This window comes from Leptonotus elevatus, chromosome 9, assembly GCF_054856555.1.
Source record: "Leptonotus elevatus isolate MCC_2025b chromosome 9, RoL_Lele_1.0, whole genome shotgun sequence".
NCBI classification, from domain to species: Eukaryota; Metazoa; Chordata; class Actinopteri; order Syngnathiformes; family Syngnathidae; genus Leptonotus; species Leptonotus elevatus.
Genome location: NC_141247.1, coordinates 19242908 through 19270879, shown reverse-complemented (window position 1 = coordinate 19270879; position 27972 = coordinate 19242908). Strand labels below are relative to the sequence as shown.

At 39.4% G+C, this 27972-nt stretch overlaps 2 protein-coding genes across 4 annotated transcripts; both read left to right on the top strand.

Moving 5' to 3' along the window:
- The first annotated feature begins 65 nt into the window (after positions 1–65).
- On the top strand, positions 66–13515 carry fam193b (family with sequence similarity 193 member B). Of its 3 annotated transcripts, none has more exons than XM_086085766.1 (10): positions 66–373; positions 2247–2525; positions 4027–4225; positions 5544–5762; positions 6669–7080; positions 7166–7349; positions 7850–8083; positions 9529–10567; positions 10665–10740; positions 12210–13515. In XM_086085766.1, the coding sequence occupies exons 1-10, from the start codon at positions 203–205 to the stop codon at positions 12304–12306; spliced, it is 2910 nt and encodes a 969-aa protein (XP_085941892.1). In that variant the 5' UTR covers positions 66–202; the 3' UTR covers positions 12307–13515. The 3 variants fall into 3 exon arrangements, with proteins under 3 accessions (XP_085941892.1, XP_085941889.1, XP_085941891.1); XM_086085763.1 differs by having other exon boundaries at positions 74–373; positions 4027–4213; XM_086085765.1 differs by having other exon boundaries at positions 74–373; positions 9529–10543.
- Positions 13516–13766: 251 nt separating this feature from the next.
- Positions 13767–21215, top strand: ddx41 (DEAD (Asp-Glu-Ala-Asp) box polypeptide 41). Its single transcript, XM_086085776.1, has 17 exons — positions 13767–13949; positions 14384–14470; positions 14545–14695; positions 14776–14850; positions 14937–14997; positions 15077–15213; positions 15330–15402; positions 15585–15738; positions 15898–16034; positions 16638–16800; positions 17064–17195; positions 17273–17344; positions 17415–17511; positions 19009–19158; positions 19714–19785; positions 20658–20768; positions 20858–21215. The coding sequence occupies exons 1-17, from the start codon at positions 13923–13925 to the stop codon at positions 20992–20994; spliced, it is 1836 nt and encodes a 611-aa protein (XP_085941902.1). The 5' UTR covers positions 13767–13922; the 3' UTR covers positions 20995–21215.
- Positions 21216–27972: the final 6757 nt, after the last annotated feature.

The following is a 27972-nucleotide window of genomic DNA, read 5'->3' as shown; positions in this document are numbered from 1 at the left end:
ACAAAGGCGAAGCCGCCTCGCCAGCAGTATCTGTAACCTATGAACTCCCGAGTGTGCCAGACCAGTCCTCCGCCATATTGACTGTTGTCTTGACTGGAGGAGAGAGAGAAAATTTTGTGGTCCGAAAATAAACGAAAGTGTGCTCTTGGAATTACTGAAACTGGTGCAAACTTGGCCAAAGCGCTTTGCAGCCCCGATCGCGATGGCAAGGAAGAAAAGCAAGCAGCAAGGCGTCGCTCAGAAGGAGCTTGCACCCGGGCAGCAGACCGTACCGAAGAATACAGTCTCTCCCGGCGATGCAACTGGCGGCGGCGGCGGTGGTGGAGGAGATGCTGGAGTGGAGAGGCTGACCACCACCACCAGGGCGAACCAGGCAAGCTACTTACACATTTCACAATGGGCTAATTCGACTACGGTTCGCCCCGCCTCGCTTAGCCTTCATACTATGTGCCTAATGAAAACAATTCCTCCCACAAGCTAAATTGTGTATTTCTTATCAATCGATCGGTTTAAAAGCGAACACAATAACAGTGGATGGAACGTTAAGAGTCCGACAAGCTTTCAAGCAAACGTGTTTTTGCTTCACTTCAAGTGGCTGTGCTACACCGCCTGGCTCGGCTGCTTGGCATCGTGGCCGTGCAAAAGCCCATGTCGTGTGCCAGACAGGTGACATTGTGCTTCAGACAGGTCGTCCAGTTTCCAATGTTAAACACACAACAGTGCAGCCGCCCCCGCTCATGTTAGCCGCGAAGCTAGTCGTGCTATCGGCGGGCTAGCACGCAAACGTGCTTGCTAGTTGCTACCTTCACTTTGCGCACATTACAGGAAACGGCGGCTAACTACGCTACCAGCTAATCGGGCTAGTTAGCGCCGATGCATAACGGCTTTGTAACGGTGTAGCTAACACTCTCGACGTTTTATCCTAGTCGCACCCGAAACTGTAGTCTTTAATCCATCCCTCAGACGCTGGAATGCATGGTGCAAACATTTTGAATGGTAGAAAATCATGATGGCATGCTTGAGGCGAGATATCTGTCAAGTCCACTCACCTTACCTGGTACCTCTGAACTTGGCTGCTTGCTAATGAGTAATTACATTTGAACCCATGCACTGGGAGGTAGAATAATATTGTACTTAGACCCCCCAAAAATGCTTTATTTTGGTCGCTAGGCTTTATTTTATGTTGTAAATATAGTGTTCAGCGCCTAAGAACTGCAATCCTCATGTTTACATTTCACTGTTCATGGAATATGGAAATGTTAAAGTTATAAAGCCACAGATTTGTTTGCATTATTGTTGTAATCGTGACAGATACTTATATTTACAACACACTTTTTTGGTAGAAGTTTGCAAACTTGTCATAGTGAATGCTTAAAAAACTGTGAGTCACTGTTTAGTAAGTTACAACTCTAATTGAAGTAGATTAATAAACTATCTTTCATATTATTTCATGATAGTATTTCATGATCGTGTTTATCGTAATACCGATTAATATATTGCTTTTGTTTGTTAAAAAATAAATGGGAAGAGGACCGTGAAAAAAAGAAAGAATCATATATGAAATCACATGATTGAGAAAGCAAAAACAAAAAGAAGAGCAATCCAAGCACTTCTAAAATCCTCTATAAAATTTAAATTCTCCGAAATACAGTTACCTGTGTATCCACCTGTCATCATTTATGCAGCATCATCTTTGTGTTTAATTCAACAGGACTGGATTTCACACTTAGACAAGACATTTTTATTTCAGTATTTTTGTTTGGTGGTGTTCCATGTCTCAGTAAAGGTTTGGAAACACTGCCCATAGATGCGAGTGCCCATGTTAGACCAATGTAGGTGACGTGGCTAAGTGTTGTGACGTACAACACAGGGTATAAATTCAACCAAATTTGCATTTAATCCGTTTAGTTTTTTAATCATTAGTTATCCTGCGGGCAGATATTTGTTCCAACAATTAATAATGTGACATTGTAGTAACGAGTTGTTAAATCATTACTTCAGCTCAGCCAATTATGTAGTTTTAACTACAATAATATAATGCACACTGTATCTTACGAGACAAAAAAATGACCAATTTAATTGCAGCTTGTAGTTAAATTTGAACTTCCAACATGAAGCAGCACACCCCGTTATTTCAGGTTATGTCATGTCTTGTTAATTATCCAGGAAAGTGACGTCTTCCGTGTTGCAGTTTGACAGCTAATAATGTGCTATTAAATCACACTGGTATTCTTTTATGTCCTCAGCCGATGCATACCTGTTGCCTCCTGTGCCACCGTGAATATAAGGACTGGGGGGCGAATTCTGTGAACGGGCTCCCCGGGGGACATGGCACCAAACTGGCCGACGCCGTGCCCGCACTCTCCCAGGCCTTATTGCGCGAGGCGCCAGGGCGTAAGCTGGCCGATTCGGTGCCCTCGCTGTCCCAGTCCCTGCTGGGTGAGGTGCCGCTGTGGATATGTCAGAGCTGCTGCAAGAGCGTGGAGGAGGAGGAGAGACGGAGCGCCCAGGAGCAGCCAACTGGGGTAAATTCAAGTGAAGGGAACTGGCTCGTACTGTATGCCGGATGATATATTTGCACTAGGGGTGGGAATCTTTGAATGGCTCGCGATTCGATTCGATTCCGATTTTTGGGTGTTCGATTCAATTCAGAATCGATTTTCGATTGGGGCCGATTGTTTATTTATTTTTTCAAAATGATTTGATTGCCAATAATTTTTGCTTCAATCTATAGATGTTCAAGGAATCGTAATGATCTATTCCAGTCTGGCTTGCTAATGCTAATTAGTGTGCTAATCGCGACACTTTTATCACTCAAAAGAACGAGGTCCACGCTGCAAAAAACAACTTTTATTGGAATAACTTGATTGTGACTTTTTCTACTCTCTAATGTGGCTACAACTTAACAGTGTATCAGACCGCGTGGAACCACACTGCCCCTAAGGGGCCACATCGGGTACAACATGAACAGCGCTCCCAATAAAGGCACACACAAACAAAGGGAAGACAGTATAAAATAACCTAAAATAAAATCAATTTTGGGACATTTAAAATAGATTCTGAATCGTACTAAATGAGAATTGCGATTCTTATGAGAATACACCCCTAATTTGCACCTTTTTAAAAAAAATTAAATTACTAATTTAATAAAACTTGTTTGGTCCAAAAGGAACTTGGATAATTATAGTGTTTTAAAGAAATGTATTTGTCTTAATATTATTATTTTTTTTACATGTTTAAACATTTTCTTATTTTATACCAAAAAAGTAATGATTCTCCGAATCATGATAACATTTATTACCAAATTAAACATGATTAATATTTTCTTCATAATCGAGCAGCCCTAACAGCTAAGTAATAAAAACGGAATAAACTGAAATGGACTTATTGCAATACAGAAGCTAGGAGAGGGAAGGTATGTCACACTTTTTCACATTCTTAACTCTCATGTAAGTATAAAAGCAGTTGTCTTTTATGTCTCCTTTGATTAATGATCGCAACTAAAAGTTACTTTAGCCGTTTAGATGACTGGTTTTACCATTGCCGTCACATTTTTCCTTATCCACTTAAAGTGCAAATCTGACTTTATTTTCTGAAGTCCTACAAGATTTGCGGAAGTCGTCAATGCTAACTGTTCAACTTCCGAGTTTTTGCGTGACTTTACAAGCATTTCTTACCAGAAACGTGCTCCAATTCCGAATGATAGTATTTGCGAGTTCTGCTTTCTTGTCTGGACAACCTCATTGTCTCAGTTTACTTCAACCTTTGAACAATTTTTGAAACGTTTGAAGTTTTTTGGGGTCAGATTTTCTTGGCAGTTCCAAATGCTAAAAATAGTTGAATGGTATGACTGCAGCAGAGTCTCTCCTGTTATGATTGTGAACTTTTGCAGTAGCTTCCATCCGCACATATTGAGTCACTAACAGTCTGATTCCGTTTCAACACCTACTTACTGTTGCTGCCAGGGATAAACTACAAGGCATGTGCTGAAATAATTGTGCGTGTGTGTGTGTTTTCTTATTGCAGGTACCATTGTCACACTCTTCCTCTTGCAAGTTCCAGGGCTGTGGGAATGGTTACCCGGAGCAAAGTACTGTGGATTGGGACCCGAGTTCCTTCCTGTCAGCCCACAAACTCTCTGGGCTGTGGAACTCGGCCCACACCAACGGGGGAGAGCACTGCAGCCACAGTGCCTCCTTACACCTACAGCAAGGTTTGTCGCCTCGTGAGTGACGTTCATTCAGCAGCTCCGTTAGTTTTTTTCCCCCCCTTTATGTAACTTATTAGTACAATGTTAAGTTTAAAAGGAAGAGTTTATTTCAGGAGGCTTTTTGATTGCTTCCTCTTCTGGTCTCAATTGTCTTTGTTGTGCTCATCTGATGCGTCACTCAGGTTGTATTTTTAGTAGAGCTGTCAAATGATTAAATTTTTTAATCAGATTAATCACATTTTAGAATTCTGATTAATCACGATTAATCGCCTAATAAAAAAGCCTTCTTTTTTTTTTTTAAATCAACATTTTCCCGCCGCCAAATTTGAAGAGCACCGGTTAAGTGTTAATTATTTTGACATTTAATGTTATGAGGACGTCTTCAACATTTTACGGATCCACTGCACACGCTCATCCTCCTCTTTTTCTAATCAGCTAATCACGTGCATAATTTAAAATGGGGGAAAATGACCCCAATATTTTGACGTGAACAAATATTCTAATTGTGATACGCAAACATTCATTAAATGCTTTACTTTGATGCATGAAATTATGTTTATTGCTCAAACACAACCTGTGCTACCTTAAACGTAGCCATCCGCTGTCACGCTAAAGGCTAATCTATGGTCAAAATTAATAGTGCGATTAAGCTGCGATCATTTTTTGTGATGAATTAATCAATTAATGCCTTAACTTTGACATTTTTAGACAAACATGAAATTCTAACTGTACTGAACTCAATGACTTGTGTGCATCATTAGTTAGCTGGTAAAAAAAATTCTACATAGTAAGGCTGGGAATACTCCGCCTCTGTTGTCCCACTTCCCCCCTGTTAAATGCTTGACGGTATAAAGTCAACAGTCATCTGCGCTGATAAGCTCTCTACATCGAGAAAACATTGGCACACTGGCATGGAAACAAAAGTTTAGAACATGAACTGAGTGATTCTCCCATCACATAAATGCATACATTCGAAAAAGATTCATGGAGTGTTCCCTGAGAGAATAAGGCAACTGTCAATGTGCTGCCACAGCATGTAATGCTCATTAAAATGAAAAAAAAAAGAACAAGTCTGGAGCCACACTTAAATATATACATTGGCCCACGCGTTACTCCCACAATTTTGTAGAAATCATTTAAAGTTTTTAACTATTTATTTATTTTTTGCTCCTGGCAACATATCCTCTTTGGCAGAGGAAGAACATTTGCATAACAGTTGCATATGACAAAAGAGCAGGGCTTTAAAAATAAATATCAAGTAGGGGGAAAAAGTACACTCTCTTCTTATTGTAATTTGACTGTAATTACTTTTTGTTATCTTTTCGACATCCAGGTTTAACAACGGGATCGGCCTGTCATGAGAAAAGAGGACTCCACGAAGCACCTGGGAAATCTGCTAAAACGTCGGTAGCCAAAGTGTGCCCCTACAGTCACCCGCTGACCCAGAATTCCAGTGGCTCCACTGTTGGGCCCCCTCTCTCTACCTCAGCTGACCTGTGCAAGACCACCCCCAAGCATTTCAAGAACGTGTGCCGTCGGCCAACGCCACCAGGTGGGGGGAGTGCTTCTTCTTATCGTACATTAGGATTCAATTGTGGAATGTCACTTCACTGCATTTGAATGTATTTAATGCAAAGAATATTGTTTTTATTACAGGCTTTGTTTGGTTTATTCACATATTATCTTTTTATTGTTCATTTACTCTATGATATTTAAACCCCCCCCCCCCCCCGGGCCTGGAATAAATAAATAAAACAAGATTACAGGACTTTTGATAATGTAATAATTAGGGGTGTCAAGCGATTAAAATTTTACATTTGTTTTAAGTGTACAATAAAATGTATTTTTTAAGTTTTCATATTCTTGATAATATAAAAGTGAACTAATATAAATATGGCTGCATATTTTAGTTATTTATACAGTAATTTCATCATTAGTCATAAAATGTAGTAAACATTAAAAAGATGTACTGTAAAAAAATGACTGCGAGATTGATTTGTGTTGAGGTCATATTTCTGCCACTAGGTGGCATAATTGCATCTGTAAGACATTGGTGACAGCTCAGTGCATTTTTCATTTCATATTTTGAGCTATCTCATCTTTAACATAAAGTAACTTGTGAAATTCTGCACATTTTTAAAATTGTAAAATACAACTTGAGCCCAGTCTCCACAAATATATGCATTATTATAAAATTTATTACTGCTAAATTTTGACGTGGACGGGTCTGCTGTGTTGCGACTGGAATTCCCCCAGTACAGGCTTTCCAAGTAAGGGGTGTTCATTAATCGCACGTTAAAAAGAATTGTGGTGCTAAAGGAATGTAAAATGAACTCACAAATTTTGACACCCCTAGTAATAATAATTGTAATAATGATAACCCAGTGGCCCAATTTAAAGAACTGACTGGGCTTTATAATAACTATAAAATATGGTTGTGTGACATGATTCCTTCCAGGTGAAGCCTTCCACGCCAGCGACCATCATCAACACACAGACTTGTCGGTACCCCCCAATAGTCCCACGGGCCTGTCTTCCCAGCATTCCTCCCTCCTGCCACCGAAGCCGACTTCGGGTCAGCACAACCACGTAACCTCGTCATCTGCCGCTGGTGTCGCAGGCCACACCCCTTTCTCCCCTATGGTACCAAACCTCCATGGGTCCACAACTAAAAGGGCTTCTCCTAGTCCGGACAGCCCGACATTAGTCCACAAGCCCAGTCCGTGCAAAAACTCCCACATTCCCGCTGTGAACACACAACACGGCAAATCGGGCACATCAGCGGCGGGCTGTAACCACCCTTGTAACGGGCACAGTACGGGAACGGTGGCCTCTACAAATGTGGGAAGCTTGTCAACTGGGGCCTGCAGGTTGGTATTGATAATGCAATCAACAAACTTAAGATGATGGATTCCAGGTGACTTAAAGTTTGTCTTGTTTCTTTTTTTCTTGCAGGGACCAGGCATGTAAGGGGCACAAAATGACGAATGGGACGATGTGTGAGCCGTCGCTAGAGTTAGAGGAAGTGGAGGATGAAGACAGCAGCTCTGAGAGGAGTTCCTGCGCCTCCTCTTCCACTAACCAGAAGGATGGGAAGTACTGCGACTGCTGTTACTGCGAGTTCTTTGGGCATAATGCGGTAGGTACAATTTTATTCTTTGCCGCACACTGTTTAGTAGGGCCTGGCAGATAATCAGCCAATATGTGTACTTTTAAAATTGACAAAGTTCTGCACATTATTATTTTCAAACAGTCAAATGTTCTACCTGTCTTTCATATCCTTATTGTTATAAGTAGAGCTGAACAATTAATCAAAATAAATAAAATAATCATATATTAAATCGCAACATTGAGTCAAAAAAAAAATAATCAAAATTATTTTTCACAATCGTTCAGCCCTTGTTGTAAGTGTTTGTGAGACAAAAAAATATCTTATTTTATTAACTCTATATATTGTTTTAATTAATCAGTCAGTTAATGGGTTTTTACTTTAATAATTATCAGAATCTCATTGGCCTTAAAAAAAATAAAATCTATCAGTCAGGCCCTACTGTTTAGCACAGTGTTTTTGATTATTTGTCCATCCTAATTCTCCCAAATAGTGAAAAGCTAATACTGAAATCTATATTTCAACTTTAGCCTCCAGCCGCCCCAACCAGTCGAAATTACGCTGAGATCCGCGAGAAGCTGCGGTCGCGACTCACCCGACGCAAGGAGGAGCTGCCTCAGCGCCAGGACTCGGAACTCGCAGCGTCTGGTGCCATCGACAACCGGGATGTGGATGAATTGTTGGACTTCATCAACAGTTCTGAGCCCAAACCTGTAAACAGTGCCAAAGCAGCCAAAAGGGCTCGTCACAAACAAAAGAAAAAGGTATGTTAGTTATAAAATTGGGTTTTTACCTCCTTTCCTGAAGCTACATGTAACTTATTCATTGGAATTTATTCAGGTTCACAATCATTCACAAAAGGTAAAACTGTGTAACCTCGAACATTTCAAATTTATAGTCACCGATACCAAGTACCGATACCACTAAGACATTAAATTCCCCCCAAAAACAATAACATAATTTTAAAGAAAGGCCTATATATCTCAATATAGTATTTTTCCTTAAAAATGCATGAAATGAATGGCAATTTTCTATTTTTCTAAACTCTGGTTCCTGATCGTAAAACGCATTGACCGCCATCGCGAGTGCCGATACCTTGAAATAATGTTACCGATACCTGGTATTGGTACTCGGCTCGCCCATCCCTACTTCTACTTGTTTTTTTTGCTAGTTATTAGTCATATTGCTTTTGGCGACATCTGCTTGGTGAGATTGATTTGTGGTTGTGATATTTGCTAGATTGATACTTTAATTCATCCTGTAAGAGAAATAGTGCCTTTAGACCCCTTTTATGTCGCAATAAGTTCCAAATCTAGTTTTATGATTATTAGTAGGCATGGGCTGATATTAGATTTTGACTAATGTTGTTCCGATACCGTTTTTTGGCCCCCGATACTGCAAAACTGGGTATCAGAATCTGTATTGGCTGTTGCAGATACCGTATCAATACTTAGGTTGTTGTTGTTTTTTTTACATGAAAAAGCTGCCCTGCCATTGGTCCTATATTAGCGTAGGAAATAATGGTATCGGCAGTTTACTTGTTAGTACTTGCCGATGCCACTGTTTTAATGCAGTATTGGGGCCCCTCCCGATACTGGTATCAGTATTGAAACAACAACTGATGTTCACTGCATGCCGAGCCAAGATATCTATCCTATTGGCCCTTGGATGCTCTGAACCAATGACAGGGCAGCCTTTTCATGTTGAAAAAAAACAAACAAACTTACAGCTCTAAAATGTCCTTTAAAAAAAAAAAAAATTATTATGAATTTCCTTCAACACAGTCTATTTCATTTTTAAAGAAAATATATAATTTTTGGTACTTTAAGAAATGCGTACCTTGCTAAGTTTAAATAAATGTTGACCTTCTATTCTTCTTAGTACGTGACAGTGTCTTATCACCAGTGGTCTATTTTTAGAACAGGCCCCAGTTACTCGTGTTGTCCTTGCGGACACACTGGTACCTACACATGCACACTCCAAATGAAACCACTTTCGGGGCGCTGCATGTAACTAAGAAATGTCCTTATGTATTACCAGTATGTCTTAAACAAATAAAGCCAGTGCTCCAAATGCTAGATGTCATTTTAAATGGACGCAGATAATAATGATAATCATTTAACTCAATTTCATTTGTACACAAAATAAGCAAGATGATGATTTTGATGAAGTCAATCATTTCATTACCCGCATGCCATGTGTGTTTCAGGAAAAAGCTCTGCAGGGCAACGCGGGCGCTGCAGGCAGCGATCCCGCTTCTAATCCGACAGAGTGCATGGACGAGCCCGTGCCCGACACCGCCGAGACGTCACGCTTATTGGATTGGCCGCAGCTGGAACTCGAGCGGGTCAACAGTTTCCTCACCAGTCGTCTGGAAGAGATCAAAAACACCATCAAGGACTCCATCCGAGCCTCGTTTAGCATGTACGACCTCAACCTGGACGTCAACGACTTCCCGAAGAAGGCGGCCACGCTGGAGAGCAACCATTTACTGTCCCATCTGAACGGCTCCTCTGACATGCAGCAGATAGATCTCGACCTGGCCCCTCTTTCACTGGGAACCTTTAAGAACCACATGGACCTGGTGAACGGATGGGAGGACACAAACCCGTCGCCGGATGCCACCGCCAACTCCACCCCAGCTACAGGGAACACGGGCGGGTCCAAGGATATCCAGCGCTTGAACACTACACCAAGTCTCTCCAAGCTCATTCGAGTCCACTCCCCAGAAAAATGCACTTCCACAGCATCGGAGAGTTTGCCGCAGGTACCGGCCCAAGTTACAGCGAAATCGAAGGAAGACCTCTCCGAACCTAAGAGCAGCGCAGTTGGGAACGGCGGTTCAAAGTCCAAGAAGAGTAAAAAACAGCAGCAACAGCAAAAACAGGAGCACTCGTCTTCGGAGCACAATTCCAAAGTCGCCGAGTCAAGGGTGGCGGAAATCATTTGTAACGGCTCAAAAGCTGCGCTCAAACAGCTCCAGCAGGCGGCGGACAGCCAGAGAAACGGCCTGAAGAAAGCCGAGGAGAACAGATCGTCCCGGCACGCGGCAGCCAACGGAGCAACCGTCGCCCCGCCGAATGCGCACAGGGTCAAAGGTGACAGCGAGATGCGATCGGGGCGATGTGAGCACGATCCCGAAAGCAGGGCGCATCCCGGCAATCCGGCAAACGGGCAGCATCAGGCGCAGTCCAAGGGGAAGAATAAGAAGAACAAGAGCAAGGGTGAAAAATCCGCTAGTGCTATTGGTGCGGGATAATCTTGATATTTATGCCAACGTCAATTTCTATATTTGTGTGCGTGCTTTCAAAATGTAAATTCTAATTATTTTCATTGAATCTTTAGATGACGTCTTTCTTCCAAAAGATGTGGATCCTACGTCGATGGATGAGATTGATCGGGAAGTGGAATACTTTAAAAGGTAACACATTGGAACCTTCAAAGCCGGTTGAAAAGATAGATATATGGATGGATGGATGGATGGATAGAGACCTTTTTTGCCATTTTTTTCCAAACTTAAAAACTTAGCATCCCACAATATGCATCAATAATCATGGCCTAAGATGTACATTATAAAATCAACCTACAGCTATCACTTTTACAGCAGATGACGTTCAGTAACTTATAAAAACTAGCTTTTCCTGAAAAACAATACTTCTTGTTTTGTTCTTCTTAAAAAGGGAAGTCAACCTAAAAATTATTAACTCATTCACTGCCATTGACGGCTATAGACGTCAAAAATTCATTTGAACTATTGCTATTAGTTTAACGTTTTTTCCACTTTTGTTAACAAAAGCATGAAAACCTAGATTTTTTTAAATTATACATTTAGAACAGATATAAAATTTGTGATTACTAGTGAGTTAACTAGTGAAGTCATGCGATTAGTTACGATTAAAAAAAATTAATCGCCTGACGTCCCTAATTTTCAATAATCTTTTCTTTTTTCTTTTCTTTTTTAAATCGTGTCAGGCGATTAAAAATGTTGATGGTAATTAACTGCATGACTTCAATAGTTAACTCACGATTAATCACAAATGTTATATCTGTTGTAAATGTACAACAACAAAAAATTCTAGGTTTTCATACTCTTGTTAACAAAAGTGAAAAAAAAGTTAAACTAATAGAAGTAGTTCAAATGAATTTTTGACGTCTATAGTCGTCAATGGCAGTGAGTGAGTTAATACAAATAATACAAAATATTTAAAAAATAATCAGATTTAACATTTTAAAATATTTTCTATGCAGCCCCACGAGTCTCAACACAGTATTCTGATTAATATTGTGTTTGTGGAGTATGAATTAAGTATAAAAATCCACGCCCTTTTACCCATCTTGGGGCGGGCATTTTGTCAATTGTCATTGTCATTGAAAATGACATCACAGTTGGTCAGCTTCGGTAACGACTAATCACGACGGCTCAGCTTGCGAAAGTCACATGACCAGACTCAGAAAACAGGTGAGCCGTGATTGGTTGTTCACTTTTGTGATGTCATTTTCAATAGATAGCAAGTGGCAAAATGGCCCCTAAGATGGAGAGAAAACCGGTGTTTTTTGTTGATTAGAACGTGTTACACAAATGCAATATTAATCTGAATGTTGTGTTTGCACTACAGTACCACCATCTAGTGGTCGCACAAAATAGTTATTAACAGTCCAAATAATAATAATTCTGCAATGGATGGGGTTTACAATAATTAATTTTTTAACAACATTTGCTGACTTTGATTGGGAGGGGGATGCTGATGATTGGTTCCTCATTCGAGTTTTTCCCGAAACTTTGGTTGAACTCGAACCTTTCGACTTTGGAGCTTTACCTGTACTTTGTCGTTAATTAAGTGTCATTTAAAAGTTTCCTCTTTGTTTCTCTCTGTCCTGTCATCTTCTTAGGTTCTGTCTCGATTCTGCAAAACAAACCCGCCAGAAGGTAGCGGTGAATTGGTCCAACTTCAGCCTCAAAAAAGTTCCCTCCAATGCAGCTCAATAACCGACGAGAGCCCGGAGATATGTCACACCACAAACTCTTTCAATAGAGCTGTGTTTGGCCAGAGGCCTTCTCTCATTCCCAGTTTTCTTCTTGTCGAGTAGAGGGACCTTTTTCACTACTCATTCAAAAGACTGATCGTTCAACTGGTGGCTAGTCAGCCAGGGATCAATATCAAGGCCAGCTCTATCCTTCTTTTTGCTGTTATGGCAATGTTCACCAAGTGACAGGTCCGAAATGGGAAAACTAGTGTGTTTGTCCACTGCATTCATGTGCTGACGTATGTAGTATGTAAACATTTACCTTAAATGAAATAAATGTTTTTATCAGAAATCTTACATTTGAACGGTGTTAAACTTTGGACTTTAATTCTGGTGCTCCCCCTCCCCTGATGTTGTCACGTTCAGCATGCTTGACAAATGTCCTCAATGTTTACTCACAAGCAGAACGCAATATATTTGGTGACTTTCTATAAGTATGAAATGAGGGTAAGCAAAATTCATTCATATACACAAGCACTTTCAGTGAACGTTTTTGACATTTGGCTCACAAAATGCACTCCAACACGTGATGGTTACCAATGACGACGTGCCCATGCATGATGTGTTTGAGAAGATGTGGTCGCTCACTCAAAATGTATTTTCTCAACGTCGCTCCTACCTTGGTGTTCACTCTCGTTTATAGTGTTAGCCAGTGTAGTTTTAGAATCAAACATCTATCGCAGAGGGAATTTTGAGTTAAACATTTGAACCCACACTCAAGTCATTTTGATGCTTGTACATATTAAGTGGTTATTTTTGGGCCATTTTGAGCCTTTGGCATGTCTTACAAGGGGTTGTGTGTGAGTGAAACATTTTCAAACATACTACTCTTCTGTTTCCAATTAGAATTACAAGGCTTGATGATATTTTAAGGAAAACCTTCACATCTTTTGGAGAAACAGCTGCATCAACAGTCCACTTTTAGCTGATGGTTATCCTTGCGATAGATAAAGTCAATCTTTATTCTGTCATTTTATTTCCATGATGCTCTCCTGGTTTAATTCATTTAGAGAAAGAGGATCTTAATGTTTTGAATGTAGATTTATACTATACCAATAATAGCCAAGTGTATGTTGGCTTGTTTTGTTTGTTTTAAAAAGAAACTCACTTTTGATACTGTGAATAATCTTTCGTTCCGGAAGATTAAAATGATGCAGTTTTGACAAACATATATTAAGTGTGGCGTTTGTTTTTCATCAATAATGCTGCATTGGATGAATGTGGGGAGTCGTGAATCTCATTGGCTTAGTTACATCAATGCGTTCGAGACGAATGTGATTTCGATTATACCGCAAATGGGACCTGCCCGTTCAAAGAGGCGTCCTAATTCACTTTTCCTGGCTGGAGGCGGGTAATCCGACTTTACACGTTCATTGAACGTAGCATAAGTGCTGTTGACGTCACTGTGTCGTAGTGCAAGCTTTGAGCCTTTTAGCTTTCCGTACTTTAGCTTTAGCTTTGGCCGACAGCGAGTTTGTGATACATGTACACTAAATAAAATTTTACGTTTTTGTGTGGATAATTGCTCAGTTAGCGTCACAGACTAGTTGCCCACGTAGGCACACCGTTTTAAAAAAGATGGAAGACGATCATCAACTTAAAAAGGTAAGCGCCAATTAAAAGTATGTTACAGCGGGTAACATTCAGCATTAGCTTTAGCAGCTAGCTAACTCGTTAGCAAGCCAAACCATTACTGTTCTCCTGGTCAAGCGTTCTGTGAAAATAATTTGGCGCACATTAGGTACTTCCGAATCAACTGTAATTTCTGTATGTGTTAGACTTTAACGAACTTCAAGGTAAAACAACGTTTAAAACGACGTTAAAAAGTAAAAAAATATATATATATATTACAGACTGCTCATTCTAATCATTTAAGGGGAAACTCAGTTTACATTCTGTTGTTTATCAAAGCAAGCACCTCATCACTATGCATCAGTTGTATCATATACTCAGTTTCAATATTAAGTATCGTGTCATTTGTTAAAAATAAACACCTGCGTTTTGCTGTGACATTTTATCCAAACGTAATTTGTTTTCAGAGATCTCATGGAGAAGATGAAGGTTCTGGGTCGGAGGATGACGATTATGTTCCTTACGTTCCTGTCAAAATCCGAAAGCAACAAATGGTATGCTATCGCCCCTCTTTCAGTGGGTGTACTTCTTTGAAGTAATCCTATAAACCACATACATCTTTTCACAGGTGCAGAAGATGTTGCGATTGCGTGGTAAAGCAGTGGATGATGAGCACAGGGACAGTGGGGAGGAACACAGGGATGAAGACGAAGGACTCGGTCCACGTTCCAACGTCAGTCTCCTTGATCAGCATCAGCATCTCAAGGAAAAAGCAGAAGGTTTCTATTTTAAGAGTTTCATTCTGGAAAAGTTTCACCCCAAAACAATCATTAACACTTATTTTGTTTTGAATTAACAGCACGCAAAGAGTCGGCCAAGGAGAAGCAACTGAAAGAGGAAGAGAAGATTTTAGAAAGTGTTGCAGAGGGCAGAGGTAAAAAAAACAAACAAACATTTGTACCATACTGTAATAAATTCAAACCATTCTTAAGGTGGGGAACTATCCCATTTTTCTGTCAGCTCTGATGTCTGTGAAGGAAATGGCCAAGGGTATCATTTACGATGATCCAATTAAAACAAGGTGAGAACATTTTACTGTACTTTTTAGCAATTTAATAACTTTCCGAGCCTACGTTTCATAACCTGATGGTTCTTTGTAGCTGGAAGGCTCCGCGGTATGTCCTCCATATGCCAGAGACACGAAATGAACGCGTTAGGAAGAAGTTTCACATCCTGGTTGATGGAGACGGCATCCCTCCTCCGATCAAAACCTTCAGGGAGATGAAGCTTCCTTCAGGTTCGACTATATGCTTAACCCTCACCCCTTCGACCAACCCGTATACACACTCACCTTGGTCTTTCTATGTGAACATACCTGAGATATGTCCGCTAACAATTATGTCGTGTTTGCAGCAATTCTAAAAGGCTTGAAGAAAAAGGGAATTGTACATCCAACGCCGATTCAAATTCAAGGAATCCCAACAGTGTAAGTCAAGTATGCACACATATAAATTGTATTTTTCCCAAATTAGAATGCTCACTTTTATTTATGTTATTAGCATAGAAGCTGAATTATGTTGAATTTTTTTTAAATATTTTATATAATTTCTGGTTCCTCCATACATGATACGGTATAAAATGTTCATACAATTTAACCTGTACTTTCAGTCTATCAGGTCGCGATATGATCGGCATTGCTTTTACTGGCTCGGGAAAAACCTTGGTCTTCACTTTGCCCATCATCATGTTTGCCCTGGAGCAGGAGAAGCGGCTACCCTTCTTTAAAAGAGAGGGACCCTATGGACTCATCATCTGTCCTTCAGTAAGTCACAGCCTATTTTTCTCTTAGACTTTTTTTTTTTTAATTACAATTATTTACAATGCCCTGACTATGCACAGAATCTTAAAACCTAAAATGATAGAGGTTATCAGCATGTTGTTCTTCAGCAACTCAAGAAACCGTGATTTGACTTTGCACCAGAGAGAGCTGGCCCGACAGACGTACGGCATCATTGAATATTACAGCAAACTGCTGGAGGAGGAGGGAGCCCCTCAGATGCGAACGGCCCTCTGCATTGGTGGGATGTCCGTCAAGGAGCAAATGGAAGTTGTGAAGCAGTAAGTTAAGGTCATAGTTGGAATACATAATCAGCAGCAGCTCATTTCTTTGATTTAAGACCCGCAAGTCAAACTCTTATTTTCACAAATTGTGGCTTTGGTTGTTGTTGTTGTTTTTTTAACAACTTCAGATCGGGGAGGCCTTTATTTTTTATGTATTACATTTGTGAAATAATATTAAATGATATGTGTCTTGCATGGATGTGATTAATTATGTGATATTTTTCCCCCGTGTACCACTAGAGGGCGCTCACATACCGCCCTTTGAGGATCACTGTTTTAGTGCAGTGGTTCTATACCCCGGTCGGTCCTCCAATACCCCTATAGAGCCCGCTTTCTACGTCTCTCTCAGCCAACAGAGCTGAGAATCGCTTTCAGGCTTCATGTAGAGCTTGTTGATTAGCTGATCAATTGCAACACCTGTGTTGGCTGAGAGTGACATGGGAAACAGGCTGGATAAGGGTACTCGTGGACCGCGGTTGAGAACCACTGTTGTAGTGCATTGAAATGCACAGCAGTCGTGTCTCTCGAGTGCCTGCCTATCCATCAAGTGTGAAATGACAAAAGCGAGCAAAGGTACTATAAGATGTTTTCCGCTCGCAGTGGTGTGCACATGATGGTCGCCACTCCCGGGCGTCTCATGGACTTGTTACAGAAGAAGATGGTGAGTCTGGACATCTGTCGCTACCTGGCGCTTGATGAAGCTGACAGGATGATTGATATGGGCTTTGAGGAGGACATCAGGACCATTTTTTCTTATTTTAAGGTAAAGACTAAGGAGAAGGATTTTGAAAAATGAATTGAATGTGATGTTTTTCCTCCTCAATATTATTTCTCTATATTCTGGCCCAAACTTTTGTGGCTTAACTTTGTACTTCTTTGCAAAATCTAGTATGACCTTCAGTCAGATTCTTTGTGCTGATTAGTGGTTTATATCTTGGTAGTTTTATAATACTGGAAAATGTTGAGTTTGCAGTGCAGTATGCGGAAGAGGAGCAATGTTGTAATTAATCTCATCTTTCTTTCTAGGGACAAAGGCAAACCCTGCTTTTCAGTGCCACCATGCCCAAGAAGATCCAGAATTTTGCCAAGAGTGCTTTGGTCAAACCCATCACCATTAACGTAGGCAGAGCGGGTGCTGCCAGCTTGGATGTCATCCAGGTACATCCAACATCCAGGTGTTTGCATTCCGTTGCCAAACACTTCCCGATGTAAAAGTTGACTGACTGTTTGAACAGGAAGTGGAATACGTCAAAGAAGAGGCGAAGATGGTGTATCTGCTCGAGTGTCTCCAGAAAACAACACCTCCCGTCAGTACTTAAATACTCATCAAAATCTGACACGCATTTGTGAATGCATTTTTTTTGCTCTTACCCAAAGGTGTTGCTATTTGCTGAGAAAAAGGCTGACGTGGACGCCATCCACGAGTATCTGCTGCTGAAAGGTGTGGAAGCAGTGGCCATTCATGGAGGAAAAGGTACAGGCATTATTGTGTTCAATACGTCCATCAACTTGTCGTCAGACAATCATTCACACTTGCGTTCACATTTATGGACAATTTAGTCTGTCTGTGTTGCTTGTAGTTCCTCATCAAAACCACGAGATGTCCTTTTTGCTTCATCGTTTTCACAGAGCCACCATTGAATTGAGTCCAATCATTCCCCCATCTTCCTTAATAGACGTGGTTCTTTGATGGGGATTTTAAATATTGACATGCTTCCAAAAACGTATTAATACGTTTTATTTTTATTTTTTTATGTTAGAGCAGTGGTGCCCAAGTCCGGTCCTCGAGAGCCCCTATCCAGCCCGTTTTCAATGTTTCTCTCCTGCAGTGCTGCAGGAATCTAATGATCAGCTAATTAGCAAGCTTTGCAGAAGCCTGATAACGATCCTGATCATGAATCAGGTGTGTTAGTGGAGAGAAACATGGAAAAGGCTGGATAGGGGCTCTCGAGGACCGAACACGGGCACCACTCTGCTAGAGCATACAGAAGGCTTGATGCAGCCTCTGACCTGAAGAGGTCGCTTAAAGCAATGGTAAGTTATTACAAAAAAAAGCCAGCAGGTGGCAGCAGAGTATAAGAGATCAACCAGGGCCATGTTAAAAAAAGAAGAAGAAGAAAAGCTATTTTCCCCAGTGAACAGGTTTGTGAATAATGATGAAACTTAGCTATATTCCGATGCTAATTGCTGCAAAACGGAAACAGATACAAATATACTTTTTTTTCCTGATGAAAGAAGTGACTCTAATCTTTCTTTTGATAGGTTCCAAGTTTTTATATCAATAGAACACAATCTTCTGTGGGCCTTGCAAAATCAGTCAAAATCCAGTAAAAACGAAGCGAAGGGGGTTGCTTTTAGTGAAAATGGCTGGGAGTGAATGAGTTAAAAAAGTGTTCAGGGGGGGAAACAAATCAGGGAACTAACTATTTAAATATTTTAATAGATGCTTCTGACCCTGAGAACTCTCTGCACATTCTGTCTTTGTTTGAAATTAAAACTAGATCAGTAAAAATTTAATACTTAATGTATTTTGAAATAAAAATAAAAAAAACTATTTACTGTAACAAACAATAGGCAGCTATTTACTTAAGGTTTTATTAAATTTTTGAAGACATGCTACTGCCCCTGGAAGATTCCTGAATTTTGTGTTAGATTTGTAAAACAAAGATGCCTATTTTTTTTTTAACTCCAATATTTTATTAACCCTAAACGTTGTTCAATAAACATATGCTTATTTTGTATTTATTTTTTATTAAGAGCTGGAATTAAAAACAAAATTATGCCAAAATTTGCCCCATTAGGGGAAAATGAATATTAGCTCCAAATATCGGTTATCGGCGTCCTTGACTACTAATAATCGGTATCGGCCCTGAAAAAAACATTGGTCTGTCTCTATACACTATACAGCTGTTAAAAAGGAAAATTTCCACACAATGATAACATAAGTCTCTTTTCTTTTTCTTTGTTCCAGATCAGGAGGAAAGAACAAAAGCCATCGAAGCATTTAAGGGAGGAAAGAAAGACGTCCTAGTGGCCACAGATGTGGCCTCCAAAGGTCTGGATTTCCCGGCCATCCAGCACGTAGTCAACTACGACATGCCCGAGGAGATCGAAAACTATGGTGAGAAAATACTCTTGTGTGCTCACGACGGCGCTGGCTCGCTCCTTATAATGGTTCAGCTGTGAGTGCCTTCACACCAGCTTCACGAGTCCCGAGGACTCTGTGTGTTAAAGGGCAGTAGCTTAAAACCTTTCCAGTTGGTGTTTGCTAAATAGGTTTTGGCGTTATATGAGAACAAACAGCGAATTATAGGCTAAATCTGGACATTTCTTTAATTAACCTACTGGAGAAATTGCAGAAGATCCAAGAGGTTTTTAAATATTCAGTAAACATGAAAAATGTATAGGCAGTCACAGTCACTATCCATTATAGTGTGACGGCCACGTCGCTTGCAAGGAGAGCAAGCAGCTTAAACTCTACATAACATGAAAGGACTTCAAAATGTGCATTAAGAAATTGCTTAGCTGTATTATCATATTTTTAGCAGTCAACTATCGAACCATATTTCACTCACGATTGCCTTTTCCCGTTTCTGTTTGGACTTCATCAGCATTCATAAAAACATTTGCAATGATTGTGAAAAATATTCAAATATATTTGTCTTCTTTATTTCAGTCCACAGAATTGGAAGAACAGGGCGCTCCGGTCAGACTGGTATCGCCACAACGTTCATCAATAAAGGCTGTGGTAAGGAACTGCACGAATGATGACGACCACAACAAAAACACACATAATTATCTCCATGCATGGTCCACAATTAGTCATACCCTGGTCAAATTTAGATTTTTTGATTTGTTAAATGAGTATCCTCTGGCTGGAAGTGAGACAAAGAGTGATAAAAAGACTGGCTTTTTTTTTTTCACATCCTGACAAAACGTTTCATGTTAAGAATGATTCATACTTTTTCTCAATCCAGGTTTTGGTAGGCAGTGTTTTAAATTTACAGTTGATTGGAATATTGTAGAAGCTACCTATGCAATAAGTTTCCACAGAGATATAAGTTTATTATTATTTTTATTTTTTTAATGAAAATATTTGTCATTAACTAATTCACTCCCAGCCATTTTCACTGAAGCAACCCCCTTCGCTCCCGGCTGTTTTACTGGATTTTGACTGATTTTGCAAGGCCCACAGTGCTATTGCTATAAAAAACATGGAACCTACCAAACGAAAGATTTGAGTCACTTCTTTCATCAGGTGTATTTGTATGCGTTTCCGTTTGGCAGCAATTAGCATTAGAATATAACTAAATTTCATCATTATTCACAAATCAGTTGGTTTTTTTGAACACTGGGGAAAATAGCTTCTTTTTTTTCCAACATGGCCCTGGTTGATCTCTTTTACTCTGCTGCCACCTGCTGGCCTTTTTTGTAATAACTACCATTGCTTTAAGCGACCTCTTCGGTTCAGAGGCTGCATCAAAGCCTTCTGTATGCTCTAGCATAAAAAAAAACAACAACATATAAATACGTCTCCGTAGCAATATTTAAAATATAACTTTTTTATATGTTTTTGGTTAGTACAGGTTTTTACATTTTCTTTTGCTACTTACCCCACAGATGAGTCCGTGTTGATGGATCTGAAAGCTCTGCTTATTGAAGCCAAGCAAAAGGTTCCTCCGGTTCTCCAGGTGCTCCAGTCGGGAGACGAAACGATGCTGGATATCGGAGGTGAGGCATTCACCAAATTGACAATAAAAAAAACCCGTCTTTATTTGACTGTGTGTGTTCTAACAAAATATTCTTGTGGTCTTTCATAGGGGAGAGGGGTTGTACATTTTGCGGTGGTCTTGGTCATCGCATTACGGACTGTCCCAAGTTGGAGGCAATGCAGACCAAGCAGGTCACCAACATCGGGAGGAAGGACTATCTGGCTCACAGCTCAATGGACTTTTAAGATTCTTTGGGGAAGGGAATATTCTTCACTGCTCACTGACGAGCTATTATGCGTCCACCTGTGTGTGGTATCATTCAAACCAGGAGGTAGAGCTTTGCAGGCCAATTCTGAACGTCATCAGAACACCGATGAGCTTCATAACATTTTTATACCAATTGTAAATAAATGTCTCTTTTTGGGAGAAAAAAAATCTGCTGTTGAATAAATCTTCTCTTCTGTAAGAGTTGGCTTGTGATCTATCAAGAACACTTGCGTCTGACAATCACGTCTAAAACCTCATTTGAACTTTTGACTTTCGTTGTGTAGCGACGTCAACGCTGACATCTGCAAAGAAGGAATGACGTCACCTTTCGGAATATAAGGACAGTATGTTTCTGGAAAATCTACATTTCAGGTCTAGTCAGGCTCTTTTAAACATGAACGTGTGGGATTAGTTTTACACTTAGTTTAAATACAATAAACACTTTAAATGCTATAAAAATGGGTCCAAACAAACTAATTTTCCATACTGTAGGCATGGGTGGGCAAACTGCAGCTTGACCACTTAACAAAGGGTTTTAATGTTTATTTTATCATTTTTCTCATGTTCTCAATGTCCAGTTTGTTTACTTATCATCAACCAGTTATTTACTAGAATAAATACAAAAATGTTGAGTGGACTGTATATGTGAGATTGTTTTATAAATGTTTTATTTTTTAGTTCCAATAAATTAACCAATTATTTAATGCAGTGCTTCTCCTTTTTTTATTTTTTTACCCCCAGGGAGGAAGAAAATATTTCACGTCCCTAGAACTCTCCACCACGATTATAAATAGTATCAATTTGTCTATAAAATTGCTTCAAGTACATCTCTGCAGATGAGCTCATTCTCCTTGTGTATTTTCTGATAATGACAGTGCCACTGCCACCTACTCTATTGGATGTGCAATTACACTTTATTCGAGTACAGTAAAAAAAAAAAAAAGTTCCCTGAGGAGGTCTCATGCATCGCACCAGGCCCAAAATGAATTAAAAAAAATATATATATATATATATATATATATGTGAAAAATACTTGGTGGGCCATATTAACTCATTCACTGCCATTGATGGCTATAGACTTTAAAAAATTAATTTGAACTATTTCTATTTAACATTTTGTTCCACTTTTGCTAACAAAAGTATGAAAACCTAGAATTGTTTTTATTGTACATTCAGAACAGATATAAAATTGGTGATTAATCGTTAGTTAACTAGTGAAGTCATGTGATTAATTACAATTAAAAAATGTAATCGCCTGATGCCCCTAATTGTAAAAAAAATATTAAAAATGAGGGTCATCAGACGAGTAAAATTTGTAATCAAAATGAATTGCATGACTTCAATAGTTGACTCACGATTAATTACAAATTTGATATCTGTTATAAATGTACAATAAAAAAAAAATTCTAGGTTTTCATAAAACCTGGGGAAAAAATGTGTTGAGTGAATGAGTTAAGTATGTGTCTAAGTGGCAAGGTAACATGTTGCTTCTGATGCTGCGCCATCAGTAGGTGAATATTGAATAAATAGTCAAAATGTAAACCGCTTGGAGGGGCCTGGTAAGGTGGAAAAGCCTGATATGAATGAAGAACCATTTACCATGTACAGTTGGTTAAATTATGCCAAAGGCTGGTGCATAGATAGAAACTAAACTAAATGCAAGTTAATATTTGTCAAAAATCATAGCATGAAATGAAATATTTCAAAACATTACGAAAATGTAAACAAAAAAGAAGAAGCATTTATGATTGATATGAAATGAAATATTTGGATTTTATTAAAACAATTATCCTCTTGTGATTATAGTACAAGGAACACATTTTACAACACATTTATTATTGTGTTTGTATTTAATATAGATAAGCCCGAGGCCAGTACAACCATCTGGGAAAGATCGAGTAGATAGCACATTGCGGAATCTCTAACTCCTGTTATGTGACTTCTCCAATTCTTCTGCTTGCACAAGCTCTGCACTTTCTTGCATCTTACTTCTTTCAAAGCCATAAAGCAGTGATAAGAAGGTGGCGTGCTCACTGTCATATTTACCATGCCACCGTGTTTGCAGAAAGATCCTGGTGAATCACACGAAGGGGGTTTCGAGAAGGCAAACGGATTGACCGTGAAGAATAATGATCTTTAGTGGAAGTGGAAAAACTGGTAAGCGCTTTCTCATGACGACTGATGTTGTAGCTGTCAAGTCACTGAGGAGGTGATGATGATGATGATGATGATGATGGTAAAGTTAATAGGTAAGAGCACAACCCAAAATCCTATTCCTAAGCGTGGCATTATAACAGTGTATTTTGTAGTATTATACGAATAAAGTTGTATTTTTTTTCTTGGATAAAACTATTATTCTTATATTTGGCCACCGGGGGCAGTATAATACAGCCAGAGCCTGTATTCCAATTCACAAGGCTGTGTCCTCCGAAGACCGAATTTGTCGGCTGCATGACGTCACTTCCGGCGCTCGCACGGAGATACACATGAATGGACTACTTCTTGACAATCCATTCATATATATGCAAGTCCGTGCGTGCTGACGGGAGTGACGTCATATTCGGCCTTCGGAGGATACAGCCTTGTGAATTTTGGACACAACCACAGACAGAGCCGTATATAGAGAGAGTTTGGCAAACTCGGTTTCTGCAGGGTAACAAGATGGCGTCCGTATGTCATGTGACGAGCGTGATTGGCCAAACTCTCTATATACGGCTCTGGTCACAGACAAACAAAGCCTTTCACGACTTCTACAAGTGACTCAGTAAGTGCAGTAATAGCCATTTTTGCACATGACAAGGAATATTTTATAAGGAATAGATTTGTTCAATGTTCAAATATCCGTTGCTTAACACTTTATAACACCACCGCAATGCTATTTTATTAGCTATGGTATTTCCTATTATGTGTTAGCATGAAGCTAGTAGACGTACAGGAAAATTATGCCGTTGTTATAAACCCAAAATGTTTAATTCTATTTTTAATTCAGTAAATTGTCCAAAAGTGGCAAAAAATAGCTTGGAGGCTCTTTTTTGTTGTTGTTGTCAATCTACTTCTGCTTGTGAAATTAGTTGAGCATGAACACACTTCCAGTTGTGCCTTAGCGCATTATATTACATTTTCAAAGGTTTAACATTGTACTGGATCAAATTTTGCCGGTGTACGTCCCTCGTGTTGTGATGGTAGAATCAAGTGTATACCTTCTGAAAGCAACATCCAGAGGCAAAACTTTTAGCTTTCAGTGCATTATAAATTCGTGCAATCAGCAAAAACAAAATTTCAGCAACAGCTACAGCCAATAATTTATTCAGAGCTGGTTTGGACACATCTATTTATTTTCTTTCCTAATGGATTACACGTCAGCTAGAAAATACAGACACGTGAGTTAATTTGTAGAAAGCAAGCAATTTTCAGAGGGCCTCGCCTCAAAATATTCCATTTTGCTGATGCGTTTGTGATTTGGCCTCAGTGAATGTCCCATTTAGTAGAAAGTAGAAAACTAGACTAAAAGGTGAAGCACACTACACAAATATTGCAGATTATACACTACAATGAAAATGTCATATTTTGCATTTGGTCAGGTGGTTACAATCAAGGTTTGTTATTGTCGTGACGCGTAAGAGTCATACATTAAGTAATCCTGAACCCCAATGTTCATTTGACACATTTGACATCATCCACCATTTTTGGAGTCCTTACTGTACTTGAAATCTCAACATGGGCCAAATACAATACCTTCTTCTATATTAATGAAATCATGACACGTCATTTTTGGGCACAAGGTCAAACAGCTGAGTGCTGACTCGTCGATGGCAGTAAAGTTGCAATAAAACCGGTGCTTACAATGCCAAATAAATCAAGAAGAGCTGTCTAGTAAGTTTCCTTTTTTTTTCCCCCTCTTCAATTTTCACACATTCAAAGTATAGCATTTGGGGGCGGGGGACTATTTGGCAGCCTGGCTGGCTAGCTGTCTGGATAGCTAGCTGCTAGCTATTTGTCTAGCTAGCTAGATATCTGTTTAGCTAGCTAGCTATGAGTTTAGCTAGCTATCGGTCAAGCTAGCTAGCTATCTGTTTAGCTAGCTAGTTACCTGTAGCTAGCTATCTCTCTTTCTAGCTAGCTTGCTAGCTATCTAATCTATCTGTCTATTAATCAAAGTAGTATTGTTTGGCCATATGTGACAGAATGTGGCACATTCTTTTTAATTTTGTTTTTGTTTATTTGACATTCTTGCTCTGATTAAAAATGACGGATTAAAAATAATGGATCAGAATGTACAAAACATTATCATGTATAATAAATCTGATATTGTTGTTGTAATGCAAATTAATTTACTGCTTGGGTTTGATTAAAAAAATACATGCTGAGAGGACCTTGATTTTTTTATTATTTAAAACATTTTCAAAATTAAATTTTTTAATCACAATAGCAATATTGAGGGTGGGGGTGAGGAAAAATCACAATTACATTATTGTTCAAAATCGTTCATCCCTCCTTGGAAGTTAATCAGCAGTGGATGGCTCAGGAAGGTCTTCTTTAATGACGCCTCTGTAGTATTTGCAAAGCGGGCTTTCTCTCGTTAAGGCAAACAGCGGCGGAGGAGGGAATGAGGGGCACATTGCTCAAAGGCCAGATAATGTCACGGATCTACAAGCTTTATTACGATCATCTAGAAAGAAAGAAAAAAGGTCAGCAGCCTGAAATAGAGAGAACCTGTGGCCGTGGTCGTCTCCCTTGGCGTGTCAGCAAGTTTCCTGCTACACGGAACGACATCCTGCCTGCCAATGACATCAAGAAGATGGAGCAGGAAGACGAAGACTTTATCAACTGCTTCGCCGACGTCGCCCCCCTGCAGAGGTCTGCGCCAATTTGACACGCAGGCTGGCAGAAAGCACTTCTAAGGGACTGGAAAAGTTCCAAGCGCCTCTTGCTTTCAGAGAGCCCGTTTCCATTTGTTCCCCCGATAGGCTATTAGCGGAGGAGCAAGAGCCACTTTAACTGTGACAGATAACCATGCAGCATCATTAGCTTTATTAGACTCTCACTCTTTATTTGCTTTCTTTTACTTGGAGAGTGTGTTTCTAGCTTGCGCGTGTGTGCATACCTTATTTGGCCACACAAGTGGGGTCAGATTTGAAAACATTTCTAAAAATGTTTATCTTTGTAAGAGAACCACATTTCCTTGAGTTGAAATGGACACCAAATGCCTCATTGCAAGGCAGTAGAAACATAAAGAGACCTTTTAAAAAGTATTTATGGTCAAATATAAAGTTGCACTGAACATTATTGAACCACCTTGTAAATTACATTACTTGGGTTAGTGGAGCTCAGAGTTCAAACTAAATATGGTGAAGCTGCATTTAGATGTTATGCTGCATACGAATGGAATAAGCTGCCAACAGTGAATGATTTTAAATCCTGTGTATTAGATCAATTTCACAGTACGGTCTTCAGAGGTGGCACATCCAGGTCCAGAAAGTAGAAAAACTGCCACGGTTTGACTTTAACCTCAGATGCTAGCTAGCTAGCTAGCACCTGGGGCTAAGTGCCACAGTTTGGCTTCAGCCCCTGATGCTAGCTAGCTCCCTAGCTCTATTGGTGCTCATTTACCTGCAAGGGAGCGAGCAAGCTAGCTAACTAGCATCAAGGGCTAAAGCCAAACTGTGGCAGGGTTTTTACTTTTTGGATCTGGATTTGCTACCTCTGATAGTCTTTTTCAGTAGTAATTAATGTTAGAAACCTATGTTTATGTATTTACTTTTAAATGTGTTTAAATGCCAATGTATGGCACATATGCATAATGTATGTATGTGTGTTTATATGTACTGTATGTATGCATGTATGTAATAAAAAGTGTCCTCAGATCCCTTAAAATGCAACTCATTTGGTCCCAAAAAACCATATAAAAACGTTCTAGTTCACATATTGCCAGGTCCCAAAAACGTATTTCTAAACGTTTTCGTGTTGTTGTTGTTTTTATGCTAGAGCATACAGAAGGCTTTTATGCATCCTCTGACCTAAAACAATAGTAGTTATTACAACAACAACAAAACGGCCAGCAGGTGGCAGCAGAGTATAAGAGATCAACCAGGGCCATGTTGCAACAAGCGCTTTCCCCCAGTGTTTTGAACAGGTTTGTGAATAATGAAACTTAGCTATGTTCTAATGCTATTTGCTGCAAAACGGAAACAGATACAAGTATACTTTTTTTTTCCTGATGAAAGAAGATACTCTAATCTTTCTTTTGGTAGGTTCCATGTTTTTATAGCAATAGAACACAATATTCTGTGGGCCTTGCAAAATCAGTCAAAATCCAGTAAACCAGCCGGAGCGAAGGGGGTTGCTTCAGTGAAAATTGCTGGGAGTGAATGAGTTAAGTTATTATTGAATATTATTATTTATATTAAATTTCTGGACGATGAAGCTAGCTTATCACCTATAGAAACACTAAAGTAGTTGATTTACACCAAATCTGTACATACTGCCCTCAATCCACTTTTATGACCGAAATAGAATTTGTCACCAATAAATCAATACATTTGAACATTTTTATTTCCGGATTTAAAAGTCTGTACACAATATAGCTCCATATTCTCTTTATTGTAGCAAAAACTTCATATATCCTGTATTATAAATAATAATGATTTACCAAAATGTAGAAAAATAATCACATTAAAGATGGTTATAAGCTCATAAAGTGCAATCTGAGAGTTCATTGTGACCATAAAAAGATTTTGAAATATTCCAAATTTTTTTTCAAGTTATTTCAAAATTTTCTACCAAACTATCACTTCTTAACCTTTTTTTCACTACCTGAGCAATCAGCACTTCAAAGTTGTCCTGCACCTTGAATGAGATGGGCCTGCATGTATATTTTCTGCAAAGTTGCAAAAATAAAAAATAAAATAAAAATCTAACTTCCTGTTTTCTCTATTATTGTGCTTTTTTTTTTTAAT

Coding starts and splice junctions, on each gene's coding strand:
- fam193b (XM_086085766.1), top strand. CDS start 203: ATGGCAAGGAAGAAAAGCAAGCAGCAAGGCGTCGCTCAGAAGGAGCTT. Junction 4,226..5,543: donor ACAGCAAGGTTTGTCGCCTC/GTGAGTGACGTT, acceptor TTCGACATCCAG/GTTTAACAACGGGATCGGCC. Junction 10,568..10,664: donor AAAATCCGCTAGTGCTATTG/GTGCGGGATAAT, acceptor TTGAATCTTTAG/ATGACGTCTTTCTTCCAAAA.
- ddx41 (XM_086085776.1), top strand. CDS start 13,923: ATGGAAGACGATCATCAACTTAAAAAG. Junction 14,471..14,544: donor AAATCCGAAAGCAACAAATG/GTATGCTATCGC, acceptor ATCTTTTCACAG/GTGCAGAAGATGTTGCGATT. Junction 14,998..15,076: donor GATGATCCAATTAAAACAAG/GTGAGAACATTT, acceptor GGTTCTTTGTAG/CTGGAAGGCTCCGCGGTATG.